The 26808-nt window shown below is 58.5% G+C and overlaps 1 protein-coding gene across 2 annotated transcripts; it reads left to right on the top strand.

The window, feature by feature from the left end:
- The first annotated feature begins 5495 nt into the window (after nucleotides 1–5495).
- Nucleotides 5496–16825, top strand: GABRD (gamma-aminobutyric acid type A receptor subunit delta). Of its 2 annotated transcripts, XM_058552003.1 has the most exons (9): nucleotides 5496–5683; nucleotides 11768–11880; nucleotides 12177–12244; nucleotides 12338–12558; nucleotides 13670–13752; nucleotides 14298–14435; nucleotides 15133–15288; nucleotides 15533–15744; nucleotides 16052–16825. In XM_058552003.1, the coding sequence occupies exons 1-9, from the start codon at nucleotides 5616–5618 to the stop codon at nucleotides 16349–16351; spliced, it is 1359 nt and encodes a 452-aa protein (XP_058407986.1). In that variant the 5' UTR covers nucleotides 5496–5615; the 3' UTR covers nucleotides 16352–16825. The 2 variants fall into 2 exon arrangements, with proteins under 2 accessions (XP_058407986.1, XP_058407987.1); XM_058552004.1 differs by lacking the exon at nucleotides 15133–15288.
- The last annotated feature ends 9983 nt before the right edge of the window (nucleotides 16826–26808 follow it).

A 26808-nucleotide genomic window follows, 5' to 3' on the forward strand; every position in this document is an offset into this window, starting at 1 on the left:
TGGCTCACTGGCTCGGTGTCGCTCACAAAGCTGCAGTCAAGATAGTGGCCGGGGCACGGTCATCTTAAGGTTCAACGGGGCGGGACCCACCTCCCAGCTCACTCTGGCCGTGGTGGGAGTCAGCTCCTCACCATCTCTTGGACCGAGGCCTAGTCTCCCGGTTCCTTGCCCCATGAGCCTCTTGCCACATCAGCTCCCGACGTGACAGCTGGCCTCATCAAAGCGAGCAAGCGAGAGAGCTTGCCAGCGAGGAGGAAGTCAGTCTTTTACACGCTGACCTTGGAAGCAGCATCTCATTGCTTTTGACACGTTGCTGGAACAAGTGAGGTCTAGACCTCACGCCAGGGAAGGGGTTTCCGGGAGGCAGGGGTCACTGGGAGCCATTTTAGAAGGCTGCCAACTTCCTACTTTGTGATTCCATTTACATGATGCTTCAGAAAGGGCAGAACTATAGTGACAGGAAGCAGACTCCAGTGGTTACTCGGGACCAGGGCTGGGGGAGATTGACTGCAAAGGGTCAGGATGGAACTTTTTGAGGTGGTGGAAATGTGCAATGTCATGATTATGGTGGTGGTTGTACAACCTACACATATTCCAAAACCCATCAAATTGTATACTTAAAATTAGTGAATTTTATTATAGGTAAATTACATCTCAATAAAGCTGATTAAAAATAAAACCTAGGCTCCAGGCCACAATTGAATGGGCTGTGCATGATTTGGCCCCTGCCTGCCTCTCTCTGCTACCCAAAACTCCTCCCTACATCACAGCCCACACTAGCCTGGCCTGGCTCCTGTTTGAACTTGCCAGTTCATTCCTGCCTCAGGGCCTTTGCACTTTCCGTTCTCTGCTGGGAACACTTACCTGGCTCCTGATATGGCTGGTTTTTTCTCCAGAAGAGATGGGATATAATTCAAGTCTCAGCTCCAATGTTAACTCACAGAAAGGTTTTCCTGACTGCCCTGTCTGAAGTGCCTCTCACCCTCAACACAGTTATTCTCTATTATTTTTATCTTGCTTAAATTCCTCCACAGCACATATTACATTTGAAACGATCTCTTTTGTTTGTTTACTCACTGAATGTCCATCTTCTTCCTTCTAGAAGGTGAGCTCAGTGGGGCAGGGACATTTTATATCTTATTCACATCCAACATCTAGACCAATACTTGGCACATAGTAGGATGAATATTCTATAAATATTTGTTAAGTGAATATTGATCTGTGTAGGGGCCTTTCTTGAGGGAGTTAATGAATGTATTCAAATATCGAGCCGAAAAAAGATAACAGCAAATCTCCAGCTTTATTCCTCCAACACCCTGCACAGAGGGTCAGCGTCTGGACCAGAGGGAGGCCGAGGCCACGGCCGCCTTCCTCGCAGAGTCCGGAGCAGCCTGCCGCTGGGTCTGGGGCAGGTCTCTTCTTCCCAGCCTCCCTTCTCAGGAGTTCTGTTGTCAATTCAGTCCTGCTCGCATCTCAAGTTGAATGTTTTTCTCACTTGATCGACAGCCCTTTTGTCAGGAGTGTTAATTCGTGTTGAACATTTTCTGTCACAGGAAAGAATTCAAATTGCCTCTTTAAAAAATGTAAAATACGAGAATAGAATTCTGACTCCACATTAAACATGAGCAATTGTACTTGGACGTCTATTTAGCTCGTGTAGAAAAAATTCTCTGAGTGGCCAAGCTTGATGGTTTATTGGTTCTCAGGGCCTTGATTACTAAAAACAGCAACAAACTGAAGCCGTGTCCTAGTGAAGTGCACCCTTTGTTTGGGTAGACGGCTGATCTCAGGCTGCTGGAAGGTTCTGCATTTGATCCTTTCTGCCAAGTTCCCTCTGCTTCTCCAAATGAATGGATTCCATCTGAAAAATCACAGAATTAATAATTACACTCTAAGCTCAAGAAAATTCTTCTCTGTGTCCCTGCCATTTTCTCTATTTGGTGCATTTTCCCAAGAAAATAATAAAGCAGCCTCACAAATATATCAGGCAGAGATTTTAAACTGAGCCTGTGCAGTCTCCCCTCCCGGGCCCCTGTGACTCACCTCTACCTCCCGGGGCCTGGCCTGCTGCTGCCATGGATTCAGGCCAGCTACCCGCCCAAGCCCTGGACTTGCTGCCATCTCCGCATAAGCTGAGAGCACCTGGCAAATCGATTCCCCAAAAGAAATAATGCAAAAAGGCTGCAGGCTGATGATCTCAAGAAGCAGCCGACCTGCAGACCATACTTTTGTGGTGACACCTGGGGCTAACCAAGCAGGCAGAGTCTCCATACCATCCAGGGCCGAATATGTGATTGTCCTGCTCAGGGCCCTAGGGGGAGAGCATAATGCCTCCCTGCACTAAATAGAAGAAAGAGGCAGCAGCCACTGCCCTGAGCCCCTCACCGGAGGGCCCTGCACGGATCCTGCCTGACGGAGAAGCCACCGTGTTACGTGTCAGATGAACAAAAAGGGAGACCACGGACGAGTTGACTAGACGTACAGGGATCAGATGCCTTAGGTTTGAAGTTCGAGCTTCTTTTTCATCACTGTGGTCCTGTACCAGGTCCCCTGTCCTGTGGTCTCAGTGTGCCAAGACAAGGGGGCCGAGGCGGCCCGTATGTGGACGAAGAGCACAGACCTCACCTGAAACGGAGAGCCTTCTGTGGACAGGGCCCCTCCTTCTTATTGATTCTGAAAGCTTCACAAAAGTCACACTTGGAGGATGGGGTTCTCCCCCCAAAAACACAACAACAGAACTGGAATAAACATGGGGAATAACCTACAGTATTTTCCAGAGAAGAGGGGTGCACCTGAGCACCTGTGAGTTAGATCTATGTTTCCAGTGAAGACAGCCTGTCATCTATCATTTGCAAGGAAATGAGACTCTTATTAATAGAGTTCAGCGGGCTGGCGTGGACTTCTGATACAGAGGAAACCAAACCGATTCCTGCTGTCACAGCCTCCTTTTGCAAATGAATAAAGCAAAGCCAGGAAGAATTACTTCCCTGAGGCCACATGGTCAGTTAGGAGCAGAGCTGGGACTAGGACCCAGACCTCTGACTCCGGGAGTAGTCCCAAATTCTCCAAGGGAGGAGAGAAGTGGACCGTTTCCGTCTCACAGGTGTGGACACTGCTGTGTCACAGGGCTTGCCTCAGCCAGTGGCTGACCGCACAGGACCAAGGCCCTGGTTTCCTGACCTCCGGTGGGCACGCCCCCAGTTGGCTTTCCCCATTCTGGGAGAGCTGGAGCTTGTCTGGGTGGAGCTGAAGATGAGGATGGGGAGACCAACTGGCTCCACGTATCAGTGGGGTGCGATCAAGGTTCAGAAGTGCGGCAAACTATTTCTCAAAACACTTGAAGGAGGAATAATGAAAATTCCCAGTCTTTAGGTCTAACAAACCAATTAGGGACAATATAGAACTGAAATGAAGCTTGCAGACTGTGGGGAAGAAATTAAGCCTTTGAGTTAAGTTAATAAATGTCCCAGGCATTCTGGAGAGAGCTGCATGAGAGAAGCCTGGGAGTGACGGGCGGTGTCTATGCGTCTACAAGAGTCTACGAGTCTGCAAGTGACTTCACCTCTTCCTCTATTCGTGTTTTGAAATGTGCTCTCCTCCGGGGTTCGAGGAAGAGGAGACAATTAGATGCCACCAAACAGCCAGAGCTCTGCCAAGATGCCTGTACAGGACAGCTCTGCGGTGAGAGTTAAGGGTGAATGTTACACCTCAGATGGCAGAGGAGAGTGAAGAAGACAGCAATAGTCTGGTTCACCCTGAACTAAGAGTCGAGTGACTCAAGGTCAACGCTACTTCTCAGAGGCTGTTAGCACCTGAATCTTCTCAGATACTGAAAGGAGTGTGACAGTGAGCCCAGCCAAGCACTGGGACGGACGCCTGGACCAGCACAGAGACTGGCAGGCAGGGGATGGAGTGCTGTGCATGGTCCCAAGCAGTAAAGAGGTGCTGACCACACCCGCTGTGCTGGCTGTTGGGGACCCTGAGCCTGCGTATTTTCCTACATTTATCGAGCACCTATTGTGTGCCAGAGGCTGTTAGACGTGAGGGACACTGTGAAGAAGCAGACAGACGTGCTCTCTGGTCTAGCAGGGGAACGATAGAAGCAAACCTCGTGGACACTCGCAGCTCTCACTCTGCGCCAGGCCAGGCTCTGGCACTTTTTCACGGATTAGCTCCTCAACTCTCCGAACCAGCCTGTGCGGAAGAACAAATGCGAATGAGGCCACAAGGCCCGGAGACTGGGCCAGAGCACACACTCAGACGTGCAGCAAGTGAACACGCTGAGGTCAGTGCTTCCCACTCGGGCAGGGGCCGGGGCGGCCTCTCCCAGGAGGCACTGGCAGCTGAGATCCGACTGGCTTTCCTAGAGCCCCTACCGGCTTTAGGAAAGAAAGCTGACAAGCAGTGCCGTCCTTCCGTCCTTGGCACTCAGGACTGGGCTGGACATTTCCAGCAGCAAAGCCCTTTCTACACTTTGCTCTACCTGCCCGCTGCTCTGGCCACTATCCACAGTCATCCCAGGGGGCTTAACCCACTCCAGGACCAGTTTGCCCATTTCTAGTGTTTTCATGAGAAGTTCCCTCTCTGTTGTCAGCTGACATTGAGTCCAGAAATGAATAAATGAGACCAATGATTAAAGTTTGTGATCAGCTTTTTGCGGGGAAACTGCTGCAGAACCTTATGTTCAAAAGAATTAAACTAGAAAATGTGCCAGGCCTTGACCTTCTCAGCTCTTTTGGTGGTATGGGGTAGATGTCACCGTGATTGGAGCCCAGCCATCTGCGGTGCCCTCAGAGCGGGTGTGGACAGGTGTGATGGAGCCTCGTCAGGCGGCAGGGAAGCCACTGCATCCCATGATCAGAGACACAGCCAGCAGAACAGCAGCGCCCAGCCGGGTTTCTATCTCTGCGCCCGGCGGAGGGTGGGCAGGACTGCTCTGCAGGCGCATTGCTCTGGCTCCCCGCAAGTGCCAGAGTTTTGGAAGTTGCTGCTGGGGTTGGGCGGGAGAGGGGAAGGGTCTCCCACTAGAAGGGGAAGGCTGCAAGGATGCTGCCCTCACCCACTCTGCCCGCGATGCTCAAACCAGCTCCCCGGGGCCTGTGACCCCCACAAACAGCTCCCGGCAAACTCCACCAGGGACGAGGTTCTGCCGCGCCGGTCGGTCCGCAGGCACCCGGCCGGGCAGCGGGAGGCCGCGTCCATGCAGGTCTTGAGCCTGGGTCACCTCCCGGGCAGACGCACGGAGGGACCCGTTTGCGTCGGCGAGGACAGCAGTGGCGGGGTGGGGAGGGCCAGATCCCGGCCCAGGAGCGCGGCCGCCTGGGAGGGGGCCGCGGCTAGGCGGGGGCCGAGGAGGGGGCAGTGCCACGTGGCTTGGGGCAGGAGGAGGAGGCTGGGCGGGGCGGGCGGGGTGGCCGGGGGTGGGAGACGGGCTGGTTCGGGGCGGGGCGGGCTCCGGGCTCCGCGCTCCGTCCGCCCCCGCGGCCGCGCGGCGCGCCACCCCCTCCCGCCCCGCCTGTGCCGCCGCCGCGGCCGCCGGCGAAGCAACTTCGCGAGCGCCCCGGCCGGCCGGACCCCGGCTCCGCCCCCGGTCCCGCGCCAAGCCGGCTGAGGCCATGGACGCGCTGGCCTGGCTGCTTCCCCCGCTCCTGCTGCTCTGCACGCAGCAGCACCACGGCACCAGGTGAGCGAGGCGGAGGTCCGCGCTGCGCCGGGGGTCGCCCTGGAGGGGATCCCCGCGCCGGCCGAGACCGAGCTGCAGGGATAGAGCCCGGCGTGGATCCCTGGTCTTCGTCCCCCCGCGTCTCCCCTCGTGTCTCCCCCACCTCCCCCCAGGGCTTGCCCCACTCGGTCTCCCGCGGGCCCTCCTCTCCCGCCGCCCGGCCGCCCGGGTGCTGTCCGCCGTCCCGGTGCTGAACCGGCGCCGAGGGCGGGACGAGGGCGTTGGGGCCGCTCCCGAGTCTCCCCGGTGCCGAGGCTCGCGTGGTGAGCTCCGATTTCTCGGCCACAGCCGGCACTTGGCTGATCCCTGGCTGGCTGGTGCCCTTCCAGGCGCGGGCTGGGCGCTCAGCACGGCACAAGCTGCAGGCAGGCAGGAAGGAGCGGGCCTGAGAACACGGGGAGGAGGCTGCTCCCTTTCCCGGAGGAGCAGAGCTACGCCGCCCCTCTGCGGCGGCTGGCGGGTCTGGGTGGACAAGAGGGAGCGTCCTAACAGCGGTGTGTGTTGTGCAAGAGTGTTGTGCAAGAGTGCGCTCCCGGGACTGTGGGCTCTGCTCTCAGGGGCCATTTCAAATGCCATCGATTGAACTCAAGTGTGCAGGTGGGAGGGAGCCAGGTGACCCCCGCAGGGGAAAGACTGGGGATTTCTTTTTAAGCGAGGTGGGGGTGGGGTGGGGGGGTGGAGGGTGAGAGTCCTGTCTCCTGGGAAAGGGAAAAGGCTAGGAAGAAAGGTCCCCCTGGGCTGAGCCTCCCTCGCTCTGGCTTCCAGGGACCAGCATGGTCCCAGCTCGATTTCTCAAGGGGTCTCCCTCATCCTGAACACCGAGCCTGGCCACCTTCCATGGGAGTTGTGAGGGACCTTTTTGAAAATCAACTCAGTGCAAGGGCTGCAGAAAAACAAGAGCAAAAACGGCCCCCCAGCGTTCTGGACTTCTTGGTCCACGAACTGACGTGGAGACTTTAGAAACCGGAAAGGGAGGAACATCAGCCTGCATTTCGGCTGTAGGCACTCAGGCAGCGTGCAACACGGAGCAGTGTGTGTGTGTGTGGTCAGGGTTTCCTTGTGGGCAGGGTGAGGGCAGAGCAGGAAGGCCTGGGTCCGGCCGTAGACATGGCCATCACACCCGAGGTCGCAGGCAGTGCAGAGATGGCCCCTTCCTTGGGAGGGTTTTGCTCACTTATGGAGCCCCATGGCCTCTGTCCTTTCTCCTCTTCCTACTTCGAGGTACCAGGAAGGGCAGAGCACTGTGGCGTGGCCGTGGACACGTGTGCAGGAGGCCCGGGATCAGCTGCTGGCCCAGGCCCACAGCCACGTTGCTGAGATTCTGAAATCCAAGCCGCTCTGAACCCCAAAGTCTTAGCTCAAGTTTGACACCAAAACTCATTTGGCAGCAAAGCCTGTCCTGCTCTGACATGAGGCTTGTTTTGCATTTATTCATCCTGCTTTTGGGGCGTATTTATACATTTCCTGCTGGGAAATTCTCCAGACCCCCCTCCAAGTCCATATGTGCACCATATCACCTTTCTAAAATCTGAAACCTTCTGAACTCCAACCCCATCTGGCTCAGGGTGTTGAGTAAGGGATGTGCCTGTTTGCCTGTTCGGGAAGGCCGGAAGGCCCCGGCCCCAGCCGAGAGGAGTGCCTCTGGGCTTTGTGAGTCAGACAGCGCAGTGCTGTCCATTCGGGGCCTCTTCCGTTAGCTTCTGTCCCTCCACTCCAGAAACCAGGAGGACAGCATCCTCACTTCCCTCGGTCTCATCCCTGTACGGGTGTGGGAGGACAGTGGGACTAACAGGAGGTACCTGTTCTGGCTGCCGCTGCTCAGTCCAGATCCCATGATCTTGGTGGGAAAGGCTCGGTGGGGTAAGAAGGGAGTGCGCCGTGCAGCATTTGTGGGTTGGGTCAAAGCCATGCATTCTCTGAGTCTGAGGATCTGCTCACACAGCAGGAACCCGAGCTCGCCAGCTGCACACCTGAGTGGGAGGCCCTCCCCGGGCTGCTGGCACCTTCATCTCCCTGGAGAAGCTGTGCCCGCAGCTCCTGCCTTGCCAGCTCACCGTGCGATCGTCGCAGGGTTCCTCTTTGCCTTGGTAACTGAGGTGCCAGCGTGGCTGGTGTTGCTCTAAAAGCAGAGCTGTCAGGGATCCGTGGGCCTGTGTGTGCACGGTGGAAGGATCCTTGGAGGGGGGAGTACCCCACTGCCTCGCTCAGCTACACCCACCTTCCCTTTCTGTCTCCAGGGGCACAGACAGTTACAGGGGTGGGCTCGTTTCTCAGTGGGGCCAAGAGAGCCAGGGAGACCCGATGACACCCAAAAGCAGCCCCCGGCGGAAGCTGCCAGTGTTTTCATGGTGCTTGCTTCGCCTCAGGAGTTTGAGCTTCTGTTTGTTTGCTCTGAGGAACCCCAAGCCTAGGCCACCGCTGGGTTCCAAGGCTGTCAGATGAGTCAGAAGGTCTCTCCCAAGATGCGGGTCAGTCACCACATTCTTACCACATGCTGAGCTCCCCCCACGTGGAGAGTGTACCCCACCCATCCCGTTAACTCTGCCTGAACTGTAGGAGGAGAGTAGGGCCCTCCTGAACCCAGACTGGCATGTAGCACACCCTCCCTGGCCCTCTGGCCCTCCACATCTCTTCACAGCTGGAAAAATGACGGCCCCTGTCCCAGGTGAGAGGTGATGGGGCCGGGGGGGTGGGGAGGGGAGTCTGTTCCCTTCTCACCCCCCAGCGATGACAAAGGCTAAGAATCTGTGGGCCCCCTCCCACTTCAAGGCGAGTTTCACAGCAGGGGGCTTCCCCAGGGCCCTGCCTGCAAGCCCCTGAGTGGGTGTGGGACCAGGGTGGAGGGACGCTGTGCCCGCCTGTGCCACCACTCAGAGGCCCGGGAAGGACGATGTCTCCTGACGGCCTCGTTCCAGACAGGCCAGCCACTGCAGCAAGACGGCAGCTGGGCCAGTCCAAGAATAAAGCCTAATTCGAATCCGTCTACACCCGACCTTCAGGGTGACCTCTATTTGCATTTTTAATTGTGCTTTACTTGGGGCCAGGACTTAATTTAATTCCTTCTTATACATTGTTACCAAAGTGCCCTCCCTGTCCCCACCCTGGACCAGGCCGAGCCTGGAGGGACCGAGGTGGTCCTGCAGGTTAGATCAGGTTTGCAGGTTTTGTTAGCTACGAACTCCTGGTTCAAACTCAACCCTCTTCAAAAGTGTAGGAAACGTTCGAGGGGCCTGGGCTCCTCCCTTGCTGCTGCTTCCCAAACCCAGGCAGCCCTCGAGGGCTTCTGGAACCCACCTGACGGGACAGTGTAAGGGGCAGGTGTCCAGGCCCCACAAACTCAGCCGCAGAGCTCGTTCCCAACCCCTCCCACCACTGCCACTCCAGCCAGAAACCCGAGGTCCCAGGGTGTCCCCCATCTGGGCCAGGCCCCTTCCTATCTCAGGTGTGTTTGCCACTCCCCACTGTTCCATCTGGTCCAGCCCAGCATCACCCCAACCCCTGCAACGGCCCCCCAGATCATTCACTCGCTTCTTCCATAACACGTCCCGTTCGTTCACCAGAGTCATGTTCTAGGAGTCTAATGCGGCTCCTTGTTCAGGGCCCGCATCTATTCCTCGGCCTGGAGGAGTTCTGACGTCCACCCCTCTCCACTCTTTGCCACGACACCTCCCGCACCCCTCCAGGCCCCACCACCAAACCCACCTCTTGCCTCTCCCCCGATCCTCACGTTCTCTGCCTTTGGGCTCTGACATCACTTTCTCAGGGAGGCTGTCCCTTCCCCCCCTCACCCCCAGCCAGAGGGGGTCCTGACCTCCCCTTTCTGTAGCTCTCATCACACTTAAAGCCACTTGCTTTGTCACCCCTCACAGACTCTGACCTCCACATGGACCTGGGCCGTGACTGTCCTGGTCATGGTGTCCTGACCCCAGAGGGGGCCTGGGGCTGCATCTCAAGGCAGGACTAGGAGAGAGGACGGAGGGTTCAGTGGGGGTGGGGGGAATCAGCATGAGAAAATGGGGGTTCAGATGGTGGAGGATCTGGAGGGTCAAGCAAGCATCTAAGAGAGGAGACACTGGAGAGGGCGGGAGTCAGGGACTAACTGCCACAGGCCTGGGGATAGGGGAGGGGCTTGCTGAGGAGGAGTTGGGGGTGCTGGAAGGGGGAGAGTGAGGCTCAGAGGAAGCATTGCCTGGCTCTGGAGGAGCAGGGGGCCAAAGGGGGCCAGAGCTGGAGAGACGGGGGCATGGGCTGCGGTGGCCCATAGGGGTGCTGGTGATGGGGCTGGGCAGGACCTCGGCTTGGCTGTACCGACGGGCGCCGCGTAAGCAGGAGCTGTGTACCAGAATGCAGTTGAACGGGAGACAGTTCCTGAGGGTGCAGGAGGCCAAGGGGATCCTGAGGCATGGCTGCAACCGCTGGGAGGGGACAGTGGCCAGCAGTGTGACAGGACCCTCGAGGGGATGGGAGTCCCCTCAAGGTGGCCAGAAGGGCCCAGAGTGGGGCACCTGGGCACATGGCCACGGCTGGCTTTGGGGATCTGTCTCCAGGGAGAGTGAGCCGTGGCCTCAGGGTCCCAGCAGCCCCTGCATCCAGGCCCTGGCCCCCAGCTCTCCCCCATGGGCTCTGGCCAGGCTCTGGGCCCAAGGTGACCCGGAAGCCTTGTCCTGAGTTGCTTCTCTGCCCGCTGGGAATAGAAGTGATTCAAAGAATAACAAGAGGGTTATCCTTGAATGCCCTCCTCATTCCCTGCTGTCAGATTTAGGAGAAATGCCCCTCCCCCACTGGAGGCTGGGGGAAGGAGGGTTCTGAGTTTCCTGGGGCTCCTGCAACAAGTGACCACAAACTGGGGGGCTTAAAACTACAGAAAGTAATTTTCTCATAATTCTGGAGGCCAGAAGTCTGAAGTTAAGGTGTGGGCAGGGCCGGTTCCCTCTGGAGGCTCTGGGGGAGAATCCGTTCCGGGCCTTTCTCAGCTTCTGGTGCGGCTGGAGTCCTTCGCGTTCGTTGGCTTGTAGACATTTCACTCCAGTCTCTGCCTCTCTTGCCACATGGCCTTCTCCCTCTGTGTCTTCTGTGTTTTTTCTTCTTATAAGGACATCAGTCGTTGGATTTAGGGCCCACTCTAATCCAGCATGACCCTGTCTTAACTAGTTACAGCTGCAAGAGCCCTATTTCCAAATAAGGTCCCATTCTGAGGTTCCGGGGAGACATGAATTCTGGGGGGACACTGTTTATCCCGGGACAGGTGAGCAGAAGGAGGTGGGCAGGTGAAGGTGCTGGGAAGCCCAGTGCTTCTGGCAGTCTGGCATGTGGGGGCCACAGGGCCACCTGGGACACCCCCTGTGGCCCTGCCAGGGACGAACACCAGCACAGGCTGTCAGTGGGACTGGCCCCAGCTGCTCTGGGGTCAGGCTAAGCTCAGAAGCACATGGCAATTTGGCGATCTCTGGGGCCTGCCTGGGAAGGGACCGAGAACAGGAGGCCGACTCGCAGCCTCCCCAGGGGCCCTCATCCTGGCCCTGGGTCCCGGTTTGGGACCTTACCCGATTCCCCCCCCAACCCTGCCCTCAACCTCCTGGTCACACGTCTTTTCTCCCGAGTCACCTCCTGCAGGACACCTCACCCTCTGAGGCTGAAAGGGAGACCAGGCGCCCTTGCTGAGGTCCTCCCAGGCCTATTTGATAAGGTATCCCAGGGGTGGGATGCTGGGGCAGGCCGCCCTCCAGGGGCTAGCTGTGGAGGAAGCCTGGGGGCTCGGCCCGTGCTGGGGACTCTGCCTCACCCGGACAGCCTCCCTCGAGCCTGGGTGGGCAGGACGAAAGCTGAGCGGAGAGGCTGGTGGAAGAGGCAGAGGGGTCCCAGGCCCTGCACCTCCCAGGGCTCCCTGCTTCCCGTGTGAGTTGCTGGGACTGGCCAGGTCCAGCCTGGAGGGGCCCTTGCAGTGGCCCTCCCTGTCCACCCCGGGCGTGGGTGCCCAGGACAGAGCTCCATCCCTAGGCTCCGTCCCTGGCATCCTGCCTGTGACCACTGGGCCTGCGTTTCCAGAGCAATGAATGACATTGGGGACTACGTTGGCTCCAACCTGGAGATATCCTGGCTCCCCAACCTGGACGGCCTGATGGAGGGCTATGCCCGCAACTTCCGGCCTGGCATCGGAGGTGAGAGCGGCCGTCGGGGGCAGGGGCAGACCCCTGGATCCAGCTGTGGGTGTGAGCCCTGCTGGGCTCTGGGCGGGCTCCCCGAGGGGTGCGTCAGACCTCGAGCGCTCGCCCCCAGAGAGACAGCTAGGATGGTGGATCTTCTCAGGCCTCGTTGCAGACTTGCACCAAGACGGTCCTCCCTGCAAACCCCTGGCTGTCCTCCGCCTCCTGCCTGGTCTGGCTGAGTGGCCAGGGGTGCTGGGGCCTGGCCTCACTCAGCCCCACCGGACTTGGGTCCTGCTCTTTCCTCGTAGGCCCCCCTGTGAACGTGGCACTCGCCATCGAGGTGGCCAGCATTGACCACATCTCAGAGGTGAACATGGTAGGTGCCAGCCAGCCTCCACCCCACCTCCCGGCCATGTGCCCCAGGAGAGGAGCAGGCTGACGGCCAGGGCCCCTCCACCTCCCTCCGCAGGAGTACACCATGACGGTGTTTCTGCACCAGAGCTGGCGCGACAGCAGGCTGTCCTACAACCACACCAACGAGACCCTGGGCCTGGACAGCCGCTTCGTCGACAAGCTCTGGCTCCCAGACACCTTCATCGTGAACGCCAAGTCTGCCTGGTTCCACGACGTGACTGTGGAGAACAAGCTCATCCGGCTGCAGCCCGATGGGGTGATCCTGTACAGCATCCGGTGAGCCCCGGCCCTGCGTGCCCGCCCCCGAGAAAACCCAGGATGCTCCGCTGAGAGCTGGGTGGAGTGTTTCTATCCTCCTGAAACCGCAGCTGCTCATGAAATGTCAACTAGTTTTTTGGCCAATATGGTGCCTTTTGTTTTTTAAATTGGGGTGAAATTCACATAGCAGAAAATTAACCATTTTAAAGTGAACAATTCAGTGCCGTTTAGCACCTTCTCAATGTTGTGCAAACATTACCTCTATCTAGTTCCGGGACATTTTCATCCCCCCAAAAGGAGACCCCATGCCCATTAAGTGGCCACTCCCCATTCCCTCCTCCCCAGCCCCTGAAGCCACCAATTTGCTTTCTGTCTCTATGGATTTGCCTATTCTGCACATTTCATATAAAATGAATCCTACACTGTGTGGTCTTTTGGGTCTGCCATCTTTCACTTGGCATAGTGTTTGTGAGCTTCATCCATGTTGTAACATTCATTAGGGTTTCATTTCTTTCTATGGCTGGGTAACCCTCCATTGCATGGATAGCCCAGTTTGTCTATCCACTCGTCCATCCATGGACACTTGGGCTGTTTCTACCTTTTGGCTATTGTGAGTCATGCCTCTATGAACATACATGTACATGTATTTGCTTGAACACGTGTTTTCTGACAAGTGCCTTGTAAAAATGGAATTAATTGCCAATATTTTAAACATCAGGAGATTTATATAGGAATCTAAATTCTCTTGGAAAATCAGAACACTTGGCAACCCGGGCCTTTTCCCGCACTGCATGGTCAGCGGGAATGACTGGAAGCTGTCCCTAGGGGCAGGCCGGTGTGCTCAGGCTGGACCTGCCTTCCAGGCCCGCAACTAAGCCAAACAGTCAGCATTTTGAAGGATGAAGAAAGTGAATGAAATCTAGTTCTTGATTCCTGAAGAAACACCCACAAATATCCATAAAGTGACGAGTTTTCAGTTTCCCTCCAGATGCCGGCACCTTGCCAACAAAGCCTGAGAGGCCCCGGGGCTGGCACAGGGCCATCCCCACTTGTTGGGGACAAAGGAGCTGCTGGATTCCGGGAGGGTGGGCTCCCCCCTGGGGATCTCACCAGCATGTTGTCTGGGCAGAATCACCTCCACGGTGGCCTGTGACATGGACCTGGCCAAGTACCCCATGGACGAGCAGGAGTGCATGCTGCACCTGGAGAGCTGTGAGTGCTGCCCCGGCCCCGGAGGGATGGGGCCTCTGCTCCGGGCAGGCCACGCCAGCTTCTCCAGTGGCTTTGGTGTGGGAGGGCAGGAGACTCAGACCGTGCAGGCCTACGCAGCCAGCCTGGCTTGGGGGCAGGAAGGTGCCTGGGACGGGGCATCCACGGAGGGAGAAACCTGGGCAGGAAGAGAAGAGACCAGAAGGCCTGAGCAGCCTAGCCCCCCTCCCACGGGTGAGTGCCCTGCCTGGGTCAGCCAGGCCTCAGAGTCCAGACGAGGCATGTATCTGCGTCACTGGGCCAGCCTGGCAGCCCCTGCAGGTCGCTTGGCAATGGTGACTGCACTTTTGCCAGCTCTTCTGGCCCTGACCACCTGCCTGAAGTGCCGGCCGTGGCCCCAGGCCTCCTTGCTCCTGTCTGGGTCTTCCTGCACCATCTCCTCTCTCTGCTGAGTCAGGTTCCCCGCGTGGGCAGGGCACTCCTGCTGGGGTCTGCCAGGGGCTGGGGGGGGGCCGGGCTCTGCTGCCCATCTGTGGGCTCTCCTGCAGACGGCTACTCGTCCGAGGATATCACCTACTACTGGTCTGAAAACCAGGAGCAGATCCACGGGCTGGACAAGCTACAGCTGGCCCAGTTCACCATCACCAGCTACCGCTTCACCACAGAGCTGATGAACTTCAAATCGGGTAATGCGGGCTCTCGTGGCCTCTTCCTGTGAGCCTGGCTTGTGGGTTTCTAGAGCTTTTAACTGAGCCACTAGCAGGCTCTGAGGGCCCCGATGATGCTGCTGGAAAACCGCTGATGGGCACAGGCTGGGCCCGACCAAGGGACTTGGGATATGCCACGGTGCAGACATGGGTCAGGTTTTCTTCATCTTATTCCTCAGTCGTTCGTTGCTTCCCGGGGGCTAGCAGCAGCCTGAGGGTGTGGGGGGCTCCCTGAGGGCTGCCATGGGTCCTGGCCCCTCTTGCCCTTTCCCTACTCCTGCTGCCTGGTCATCTGAGCCAGTAAGCCCAGCCTGCTCTTTCCTTGAGCTTGGCTGTGTACTGAGGAGGGCTAGGAGAGAAGGAGGGAGCTGACCCACTGCTGGGAGGGTCCCTCTGGGCCAGCGCAGCAACGTTGGAATCTTTCTCATCTCCTTCCTCTGGATGACCCTGTGCAGGGCCAGCCTCTCTTGTAAGACCAGGCCCAGGGCAGGGGGCACCCCTGACCCATCAGGCTGTGTGGGAGAGGTGGGGAAGGCAGGGGTAGAGGATCTTCCTTCCTTCTGAGGCTTTCAGTGGCCCCCAGTGTCCGCCAAGCCCTCCTCTCCCCCCGAGTGCCGTGGTGTGTGGCGGGTCTGGTGGGACCATGCTGGGTCCTAACGGGGCGGCCCCCCTGCAGCTGGCCAGTTCCCCCGGCTCAGCCTGCATTTCCACCTTCGGAGGAACCGGGGCGTCTACATCATCCAGTCCTACATGCCCTCCATCCTCCTGGTCGCCATGTCCTGGGTCTCCTTCTGGATCAGTCAGGCCGCGGTGCCCGCCAGGGTGTCTCTAGGTACGGGGCCCTGGCCTCTCCTCCAAGGGAGCTGGTGGAAGGAGCCTGGGAACCTGGGAACAGGACCCCGACCCCATTAGTCATGAGCCCAGGCCTTGCCCTCCAGCTCCTCAGGCCAGCTGTCCTGGGACCATGGCCTGCCAGGCCAGGCCTGGTCAGAGGACCCTGACCTGCACCCGGGCTGGTGTGGGGTGAGGGTGGTGAGGTGGCAGGGGCTCCAGCGATGTCGCCACCATCCCATCAGGCATCACCACGGTGCTGACCATGACCACACTGATGGTCAGTGCCCGCTCCTCCCTCCCGCGGGCATCGGCCATCAAGGCGCTGGATGTGTACTTCTGGATCTGCTACGTCTTTGTGTTTGCCGCGCTGGTGGAGTACGCCTTCGCCCACTTCAGTGCCGACCACCGGAGGAAGCAAAAGGCCAAGGTCAAGGTCAAAGAGCAGAGGGCAGAGGTGAGGCTGGGCAGGACCGGGTCGTTCGTGTTCAGGACCAAGGGCAGCGACCCACACCCTACACACGCCTGGCACAGGGAGGGGCAGCCACTTTTCCTGGGTCCAGCCTGGCACCCTCGGCTGACTGCCCTGGGGACGTCACTTGCAGCCTGGGCTCCAAGAGAGCAAGCCGATCCTCAGCCCCTGCCTGCTGTGGGTCAGGGCGGTGCTCACTGAGGGACGGTGCTGCTGGCCTGGGTGGGGTCCTCGTTGTCCAGGAAGGCTGACCACTCAGCCCTGCCTCCTCCTCCTCCTCCTCCCTGGGCAGATGGACGTGAAGAATGCCATCGTGCTCTTCTCCCTCTCGGCTGCTGGCGTCACCCAGGAGCTGGCCGTGTCCCGCCGGCATTGCCGCACGGCTGGGAACCTCATGGGCTCCTACAGGTCAGTGGAGGTGGAGACCGGGGAGACCAAGAAGCACGGGGGGACCCGCTCAGGGGGTCAGGGGACACTCCGTGCGCTCTTCAAGCCCATCGACGCAGACACCATCGACATCTACGCCCGTGCCGTGTTCCCTGCGGCCTTCGCTGCTGTCAACGTCATCTACTGGGCGGCATACACCATGTGAGGCCGGATGGCGGGCTGCGCTTGTCCTGTTGCTCAGAACCTCCTGGGAGCAGGGACCCTCAGATGGATCTGCCTGCTCCATGTCTCAAAGTGGGGACGACTACGGACCACATAAAACAAGAGGAAAACCTTGGCCCCCCAAAGCCTCTCACTGTGTCCCCACCCTCCTGGACACCACCTGGGGCTCTCCCATATGCCTATCCTGCAGACACCCCCGTCCAGCTCCTCCTTCCCAGCGGTAGAGCCCGCCTGACCCCGAGGCTGAGCCAGGTGGGAGCAGGGCCCTCAAGGGGCTATGCATTTGACTCAGAAATGGTCCTGATTCTAGGACTTTGCTCTGTGGGATAGGGACCAGGGAGCAGGAGGAGGCCAGATGTGGACGGTGCTCATTGTCTTGGTGAAATGGTGAAGAAGGACGTTCGTGGGCCTTTGGTCCCAGCATGAAATAAAACAAAGCCTTTGGCTGCCGGTTCCATTCTCTGTCGCTGCAGCTGGGCCATGGCCTCCCCTCCCCCTGCCTGGAGCTGCACCCTGGCTGCCTGGAGAGCTCTCCTCCAGCCGCGGGCACCATGGGCTTGGGACAGAGGGACTTGGAGACAGAAACTTGGGACAGAGCAGCTGAGGGGCTGCGTCCTGGAGGCTGAGCTGTGTGGCCACGTCCGGGGGCATCAGTAGGAGGGGCAGAGGTGTAGGGATCCTGGAAGGGCTTGAGGAGTCACAACCCCCTACTCCCCCCGTCTCTTGGTCCCATGGCCAGGGTGCCACTACAGTGCCTTCTTGGACGTGGTGATGAAACAACGGAGTCCACCAAGTACCCATATACACCCAGCCCCTTCCCACCTCTGCTGCCACCACAGACGTGAGGTAAGAGGTCACAGCTTGATGACCCCTGGCAATTGGAGATCTGACAGGCAGCTCTGAATAAGGGGGTCCAGATTTTCCATGGCACCAAAGCAGAGCATTACACTCGGAAGAAGCAGAGCTGCAATTAGAGGAGCAGCTGTGTGGGCTCTGCTCTCTGCTGAGGGTCGGGAGTCCTGACTCCCACAGGCAAGGTCGGCCAGGTCCAGTCCCCGGCTGTGGTCAGGGTGGCAGCCAGGCCATGGCCTCACTGGCTGCGTGAGGCCCCTCTCAGGGTGCCCTCACTTTAAGCCACCTTGAGGGGAGCATGACAGTGACTGTGTGAATCAGAAAGGGCGCCCTGCTGGGCCATCTGCCTCAACCTGTCTGGGGGTCTGCAGTGGCCCCAGGCCATGGCAGCAAGATGCTGGAGGACACTCACCCATGGGCAAGGCTTGGCTGGCAGTGACCACTGAAGTCCAGGTGTTCCAGCCCAGGAGTGCAGGGCCCAGCTGCTTCCCAAAGGACCAGGCCATGTCTGAGGTCAGAGGAGGGCATTGGCCCCTCTGCCCAAACCGTGCCCGGGGGCTCGCCGCCTCCACCTCCACCTCCACCTCTAGCTCAAAGGCTTCTCACCTCCTGAAGACCGCTCTGGCACCAGCCTGCCCCTTTGGCCCCTGCTCTAAAGGACTAGGCTGCAGGACTTGGCAGGGCCATCCCAGGGGTGGGATGGGCCCTGAAGCAGGGCTTCCAGGCTCCAGTGTGACCAGGACCTGCAAGTGGAGAGGACCTGGGAGCAAGTGGAGAGCAGGTGCCGAGGAGCCGCAGAGCCTGGATCTGGGTACGCCGGGCTGCAGGCCACCTCCGGACAGTGCGGGTGGCAGGCTAAGCCTGGCCAGCTCTATGAATGAGGACAGTGATGCCCAGGGGCAGTGGCCTCTTTCTCCCCTTCCCCATCTCGGCACCCTCTGGTCTGGGTGACCCCATGCAGGGTCGCTGCTCACCCCCCTGGAACCCAGAGAGTTTCCCTGCGGTAGGGGGTCCAAGCCCCAGATGGTGCACTGAAGCTACCAGGCTAGGCCCAAGACTGCCTGCACCACCCCGACCCCAGGAGCACCGAGGGTCCTGCCCCAAGACTCAGGCTTCTGCCTGGGCCTCCAGGGGGATGCGCGGATGGGTTCAAGGTTCACAGAGCTGCTGGGCTCATCTGGATGCAGAGGCCAGGGAACCAGCCCCCCACTGCTGCCAGGACCCTGCTGCAGCCCACCCCCGCCTCTCCCTGCCTTCCCCGCCACTTGCAGGCTGCCCTCCTTCTGCTGCACGTACCCACAAGGAGCTATTTAAAGCCGGCCTTTGTGACGGCCTTGGGTACCCACGCAGCGAGGCTCACCCGGGCAGAAGCCTCCTCCTGATTCCACAACCAGCAATCACTCCCTCCAGCCTGCAGGCTGCTATTTCTGCCCACATATTTACAGGGCCAGGAAGAAGGGACGGGAAGGGCTGATACTTTCTAAACCCAAGTTCTATTCTGGTGGTGATGACATGAGCAGATGGAAGGCCAGGGGCGGATCAAGGTGTGCAGCTGAGCGGAGCCGGCTTGGGAAGGGGATGTCAGCACCTGGGGCGGGTTCCATGGGCAGGGAGGGGGCCTGGGCTCTGCATGTGCCTCATTCCAGCAGGGACAGTCTTAGGGGGCTGGTGACTTCCTCGTCTGTGGTCCCTGGTGGAGGCTGGACTGTGTGTTGCCAATGTAGACTCTTAAAAGCTTCCCTGAGAGCTGGGACAGCTCTTCCCCAGGCCAGAGGGCAGGAGGGGCAGGGGACAGCGCCTGTGGCAGGGGCAGGATGAGCACTGACCCTCCCCTCCGAGTGAGGTGGACGGCATGCACACCGAGTGGAGCCCACACCTGGGGACATCGTGGGGGTTCCCTCAAAAGCAGAGCCTGAGACAAGGATTGGGTGCAGGGAGTTTATTTAGGGGGGGTATTAGTTTCCTGGGGTGGCCAGGAAATGAAGTACCACATGCTGGTCTTGAAACAACAGAAATCTATTCACTCCCAATCTGGAGGCCAGAGGTCCAAGATCCAGGAGTGGGCAGGGCTGGTTCCTTCTGGCAGCTCCGAGGGAGGATTAGCCCAAGGCCTCTCCCTCAGCTCCTGGTGCTGCTGGTGACCCCTGGCATTCCTTGGCTTGTAGACACAACACCCTAATCCCTGCCTCTGCAGTCGCATGTGGTTTTTCTCTGTGTATCCTCTCCTCTTCCTCTCCTCTTCTTATCAAGGCACCTGCCATCAGATTTAGGAACTTCTAATCCAGTATGACGTCATCTTAACTAATTACAGTTACAAAAATTACAATTACAGTTGCAAAGACCCTAATTCCAAACAGGATCACATTTTGAGGTTCTGAGTGGACATACATTTTGGGGGACACTGTTCCACCCAGTCCAGGGGGTGATGTGCAAGAAGCAGGAGCATGGGGTAGGGAGAAAAGAGGAGAGAGGGAAAGCCGACAGGGTGCTTTACTGGTCTGGGGCAACCAGACCACCACCCACTGCCTCCTACCACCTGCCACCACCCACTGCCATCTACCACCACCCGCCGCCACCCACCACCACCTGCTGCCACCCACTGCCACCTACCACCACCCACCGCCATCTACCACCACCCACCACCACCCACCACCACCCACTGCCACCCAGTTCCATCTGCTGCCAGCCACCATCATCCACTGACACCCACTGCCATCTACTGCCACCCACTGCCATCTACCACCACCCACCACCACCCAGTTCCATCTGCTGCCAGCCACTATCATCCACTGCCACCCACTACTATCTACTGCCACCCACTGCCATCTACCACCACCCACCACCACCTGCCGCCACCCATTGCCATCTGCTGCCAGCCACCATCATCCACTGCCACCCACTGCCACCTACTGCCACCCACCGTCACCCACTGCCACCCACTGGCATCTACTACCACCCACCACCACCCACCGCCACCCACTGGCATCTACTACCACCCACCATCACCCACTGCCACCCACTGGCATCTACTACCACCCACCACCACCCACCACTGCCTACCCGGTGTGTTCAGGCCACACAGGTGAATTGAATGGGAACACGATGGGGCCACCACTCCTGCATTCCTTATGTCCCTGAGGGTGGCATTAATGTCTGTGATTCCATCTGGAATGAGGCACATGTCTGTATTACTCTCTGCCTGGGGAGGAGAGCAGTTTCTGACTTTGCCCTTTTCTGCCACAGTGGCTCTTTCTCCAAGGGTCAGGGAAACGATGAGGAGATTCTGGCGGTTGCCAAGTAAATCCATTCACGGTGAACGTGGGGACCAAGGAATGACTGCAGGATGAGTCCAGAAACCCACTGAATCGACCATGAGATGGACGTGGGCCAGGACTCCGTTTGTTGCTTGGCGTCCGTAAGCCACCATGCTAGCTGGGGCCAGTTTCGACATTTTAGGTCCCTTGGTATCATTGTCAACTCAGACCTTGCATCCAAAAGCCCTTCAAAATTAAGTGTGTCCCTGTTCCAGAGCAGAGTCACTCTGGTGAACGGCAGTGGGGAAGGTCTGGGGGATATGTACCGTACGTGTGTGTGTGGCATTGTAGGGCCTTCCTGCAAGGAGACGGAGGGGGTCTGGACTGGAGAACTGGCTCAGATCTGGAAACCAGACCAGGAATCACAATTTCTACCATGGCTGTTGACATCAGCCTTTGCCCCCCAGCACCTGATGGTTCCTGGTCGGGCAAGCCAAGCAACGCCCTGCCTGCTGCTCCTCCACACCCCCAGGGGGTGCTATGACCTGTGATCCAGAGCTGTGGATTCCCACAGTCAGGGCACCTCCAGACCCTCTTCCTGTTACCACAACTGCACCGGCCTTGCCTCTGATGGTTACCTGCAGTCACACCTCCCTATTTCAGAACCCACGGTGGCATTTCCTCCCGTCAACACTGGCCTTACAGGTCAGGCATCGCTGAGCTTCGCAGCAACGCTGGTCCCCTCTCACCAGCTCCTTCCTTGTTGCTTTACTGAAAGGCACCTTCCAGGCTGTCCTGGGGACCCAGACAGCTGGTGATTTCCACGGACTCATTCCGATAGGCACACCCTGCTGAGCCTAGGACCCCTTCCTCATACTCTCCCAAAGATGTTCCAGTGTCCCCATCTGGTGTCTATTGGCCACCATCGTGTCCCAACTTCAGAGAGCCACTCCAAGTGCATTAGGGCTGATTCCACCCTGCTAGGGCATTAACTCCTCGGCATAGGTGAGTGCTCCTGTATCAACAAACTCTCCCCTGTCTGGCCTTATATTCCACCCCCCCATCCAACATCCTCCAGACCCAGTCCCACACGTGACCCCAGGGTCCCGCCAGTACAGACTAGCCAGGAGCTGCAGTTCCCTCCAGTAGCAGTGATTCTACACCCCTGCTGAGGAGTAGCTGCGTCTTGGTCCCTGTGGTGGGTCTGGATGCGATGAGGAAGGCAGGGGCAGGTTCCGAAGAGGACAGTGGAATGGTGGAATTGTGTCTCCAAAGATATGTTAAGTCCTCATCCCTGGGACCTGTGAATGCGATATTATTTGGAAATCGGGTCTTCAAAGATGTAATTAAGATGTAGGTTAAGACGAAGTCATACTGGATTAGGGAAGGCCCTAAATTCACCACTGGAGTCTTTACATAAAAGACATACAGAGAGACACGGGGGAGAAGGCCATGTGGAGACAGAGGCAGAGACTGGAGTGACATGTCTACAAGCTAAGGAACACCAAGGACTCTGGCCACACCAGAGGCTGAGAGAGACCTGGAGCAGGCTCCCCTCGGAGCCTCCAGAAGGAACCAACCTGCCAACATCTCGCTCTCAGACTTCTGGCCTCCAGAACCATGACAGAACAGCCACCTGGTTTGTAGGCCTTTGTTATGGCAACCACAGGAAACTAATACAACAAGCGTCATTTTGCGAGGTGTCCACCTCAGAGGAGGTCTTTCCAGGGACTCCTGAAAAGGAAGCCTGCTCTTCTTGAACAATTGGGATATGATACGGTGAATTCACTCATAAAGACCCCGAACCAGGCCCCAGGTCCTGCGCCTTCCATCAGGGCCCTGATCTTAGCACAGGAGACCTGGCGAGGCCATGTGCTCAGTCATCTCTGGGGTCTATGGCCCTTATGATTAGATCTTGGGCCTGATTTTCAGCACTATCTGCCCTCAGGCTGCAGGAGACAAAGTTCTCGGCCTGGGGAACTTTCCAGCTTCCATAGCGTGTCCCGAGGCCCAGTTGGCTCCAGACTCAGCGACAGTGAGGGCTCCGCAGGCCGGTCATCACCACCCTGTGATCCACCAGCGGGGCCCTCGTCATCGTCATACTAGCGAGTGACCACACTCCACAGTTACTTCCAGACCCCAAAGGCAGAGTCTGCGACAAGGACTTGGGTGCATGTGGTTAACTTGGGAACTGGTCCCAAGGTAGGAGCGAGCCAGCGGGGAGAGAAACTGGTGAAGTCTGTGTCCCTGAGCTGCTTCCTCTGGGGACAGGCCCTGGGGACTCTCTGAGGAACCAGACAGAATGCCCTTCGAACTGCCCTTCTGAGGGTGGATTAGCCAACCCCGCCCCACTGGCTGAGGGTTGCCCCCGGGGGTGTTAATTCCCCTCCTGTGCAGGCTGCCCCTGCCCTAGGCTGAGCATGTTAGAGACAGTCCTGGGGCAGAACAGCAATAGAGACAGAGGAGCGTTTGGGACAGAGTACTGCCAGGGTGCTTGGGGACTGTCCACCCCGCTGCTCTGACCCAAGACGCGAGCTGAGGGACATGGCACAGGGCACCAGAAGCATCTACGACCAAGAGGTTCGGGGTTTCCAGTATCATCGAGGTGACCCTTTGGAGGGAAATGAATGTGCTTTTCTCGTTTTCCCTTTCCGAGCGTGACTTTTTGGCTGAGCAGTCCTGGAACACGGTGGCTAGGAGTGCAGGTGGGCTCTGGAGCTAGATGCCCGCCCGGCTCTGCCACGTCCCATCGCATCACCTTACTCAGCCTCCCTGCACCTTGACATCCTCATCTGTAAATCGGGGTCGTGATGGCACAGTGCTCAACTCACTGGTGTCATAATTAATGAAAAGCACTTAGAACAGTCCTGGAACCTGGTACACTCAACAAGGGCTATTTACTTTTATTGGCTGGCCAAGACACCCACCTGCCTGCGTCAGGAGGCGAATAGCCTTGTTAGAGAAGAAATGCAAAAAGAAGAGCAGACTTAGTATTTGGGTTTAGACGTTAGAAATAGGATTTGTAGCAAGACACTAGCCTGGCAAGCCGGACCGTGTCTGAACATTCCCCAAACTCTTCTACCTCCCGTTCAACACAGCCAGGGCAAGTCTAGGGGACAGACTTACTCCTCGGTGGGAGGTAGTGCAGGCCCTGGGTTTGCTACCCCAGGGAGAAGGAGGATTGATCTTTGAGAAAAGGAAAGCCCACCTCTCCCAGCCCAGGGGCAGCGGGAAGGAGAAGGCAGACAGGCGGAGGAGGAGGCGCAGAGAGATCTGCGGAGGAAGGGAGCTCCTCCAGGCCCACAGGAGCTGAAAGTGTGCATCTCTTCCCAACTCCAAGTTCAGGGACTTCCTGCTGTGGAATTCAGCCAACACGACAATGGGGCCTGTGGTTTCCAGACAGCTGCTTTACCAGAAAGGCCGTGGTGGGTGCCATGCAAGAAGGGACATAGGTCAAGGGCGCACCTGCTCTCATTCTAGACTCCACACGGTTAGGAGGGTGGAGCGGTGGGGCTGGACAGTGGTGTTAGACCATAGGGCAGGACAGTGGGGTCAGACTTGGGGGGTTGTCCAGCCAGCCTCTGGAGTGCCTGCCTCAGGTCCACTGAGGCCGGGTGAGATGACCCCAGGAGGGAGGCTGGGGCTCCACCTGGACCAAGTAGCCGATGCACAATCAGGCAGAGGACTTGGAGGGGTCACCTACCAGGACACCCAGGGGAAGCCACCCCTTCTGACCATTAGGAAGCAGCGTCCCAATTTCCCACTGGGAGACAGTCCTCCACGGGTCTCTGTTTCTGCACATGTCGTGAGCGAGATGCTAACCACCTTTGTCTGGGCTGTCTCTTCAAGGAGGTTTGTTGAGCCAACAGCTTGGCATTATCTCCCTCAGGAGCAGAGGGCGGGTTTATTTTCTGCCCATTATGAATACTGGGGTTCCCTGAGCTCAGGGTTCGTCTCCTGTAATGCAACCCACTGCGTGTGCAGCGCCCACCTGGGCCATCTCCCTCACGATGGTTCCTCCCAGGGGGCCTGCGTGCACAGCACCTGGACAGGGTGGCCATGGGCTGTATGTCCTTGGCCTGGGGTGCCCCGCAGCCCCTGTTTCCCTGGGTATCAATGACTCCACACCCCCAGGCACAGCCCTTGAGCAGTTACAGGCCTGGAGCAGTCCCAGGAGCCAACAGGCGGGCTGGGCGGCTTCACCTGCAGGCTGGTCCCCTCAGGTCGACCTTGAAGGCACAGCTCTTGGGCTCCCCTGAGACGCCGTGGTGAGGAGGTGGACAGGTGCGCTGAGGCTCCTGCCCTGGGGACCTGCTTGGACCCCTGGAAGGTGCCGCAGCGCCTCCCCCAGGCAGGAGGTGTAGAGGTTGAATGAGGTCCTGTCCCGAAAGTGATTTGTCAACTCCAGCCGCCCTGCTCACGGGTCTGCTCCTCGGGGTCGGCGAGGGCCAAGTGCAGCCTCTGGGTGCTACTGGCTGTCCCTCGGGGGTGGCAGCTGGGGCACTGCACACAGGAGGCTCTTCTCCCGGGGTGACAAGGTCCTAGGGGATCTTGTCCCTGCATGGGGCAGGTGAGGTGGTTTCCTAAGAGACGCCTGGACACAGCTGGGCGGCAGGGCCTCCGGGCCTAGAGCCCCCGATGGGCAGGGCCCTGCTGATCCATCTGCTGTTTGCTGGGCCACTTGGCAGGGGTCCCACCTCCTTCTGTCCTGGCAGAGCTGCTCCTGCTTGGCCTGAGTGAGCTTGAGCAGGAGTGTGCGCATGTGCACACACATGCGTGTGTGTGTGCAACGTTAGATCTCAAAGGTCATGCAGGGCTTGTGGTGGACTTTGCCTCTGTTCTGCGGCCGGCCACAGTCACCTCCTACCTTCGACCCTGCAACTAACATGGTGGACACCTGGTGCGCACAGCCGTTTGCACTTCCCAGAAGTGGAACAATTAGACCGAATGATATCCACGTCTTTAAGGCTCCGGATGCGCTGCCTTCTAGAAGGCAGTCCCAGCTGCACCTCCCCTGCTGGGCGGCGTGAGGGCCTTCTCCCACACCCTCCCAGGACCGTGGTTCAGGACGATGGCTGGGATCCTCCTTGCCCAGAGGCCTGGAGACCTGACCCGGGAGCAGTCTATAAGCAATACCAGGCTTTGGGCCACCCCGCCTGGGAGCCACCATCTTAGTCTTTGAGTAAAAGGTAAAGGAAACAAGGGTGGGTGGGCTCAGCGAGGTGGTGGCCCCGTGGGTTCCCTGACACATGTGCACAGGTGTGGCAGGCCCCACCCTGCTGAGCGCAGCTCCCCACGTGAGGACTGACGAGGGGCTCGGCGGAGCAGTTGGAGACCTGTCCTGGCTCTGCCACTGCGTCTCCCTGTAATGCTTCGAGTTAACAGTGAATCTGTCTCTTTTCATGGGGCTAAAATAGCGCTGGCACACAGCCCCCATGCAGCCGCTATGGCATTGCCATGGTGACTGTGGTTTGGGGTGCTGCCTCCTCAGACGCATGTCAAGCTCGCTTTGGGTTTTAAATATAATCCCAGGCAGCAGAGGGGATGGGAAAGTGAGACAGACTCCTTTTCCCAGCAGCCTCGTCCATCTTGCAGCACAGGATGGGAAGTGCCTCGCCCTTGGAGGCACTCTGATCCGGCTTGTCTTTGACTCTGAGGGGAGGGGCTCCCTTCTGTGGGCACGTCCAGCCCAAAGAGAGAGACACGCAGTGTGTCCGCACCGGCCTGGACGGGCCGGCCATGATGTTGCAGCCTAACCCTGCGTTTTGCCAGCCCTGTGTCCCTGGAAAAAGTACTGGGCCATCCTGACCCTCGGTGTCCTCATCCAGAGAATGGGGCCGTGACACCCACGTCCTAGGGAGGTGCTGAGGGTCCCAGAGGTGACATCCAGGGGAGGCACAATTGTGCCCGGTGCAAAGCGTGGACCCGGGGGTTGCCTGTGCCTCATGGTTCTCACTTGCACAACGGGGCAGTGGCATCTGTGGCCTCTGCTGTGAGACTCCGCAGGAGAGTGGAGAGCACCTGGCACACCTGTGTCCAGCCCTCCCCAGCCCCTCTGTCCCCCAGTCCAGCCTCCCCTCCCCTCTCCAGCCCCTGGACACAGTAACCCCACCCCTCCTTGCTGTCCGGCCTCTGCCGGACGAAGCCTCTCCCAGCCCCTCCTCTGGGGCACGCACACAGAACACACAGGGACACAAACACGCACACACAGCACACAGGGACACACGGAGAACTCCACACACACACACGCACATGCAGACTGTACCCACTGGGGTCCAATCAGCAGACACAGGCCTCACAGTGACTTTAAGCAGGGACTGTTTTATATGAAGGA

The sequence above is a fragment of the Diceros bicornis genome, chromosome 13 (assembly GCF_020826845.1).
Source record: "Diceros bicornis minor isolate mBicDic1 chromosome 13, mDicBic1.mat.cur, whole genome shotgun sequence".
Classification (NCBI taxonomy): Eukaryota; Metazoa; Chordata; class Mammalia; order Perissodactyla; family Rhinocerotidae; genus Diceros; species Diceros bicornis.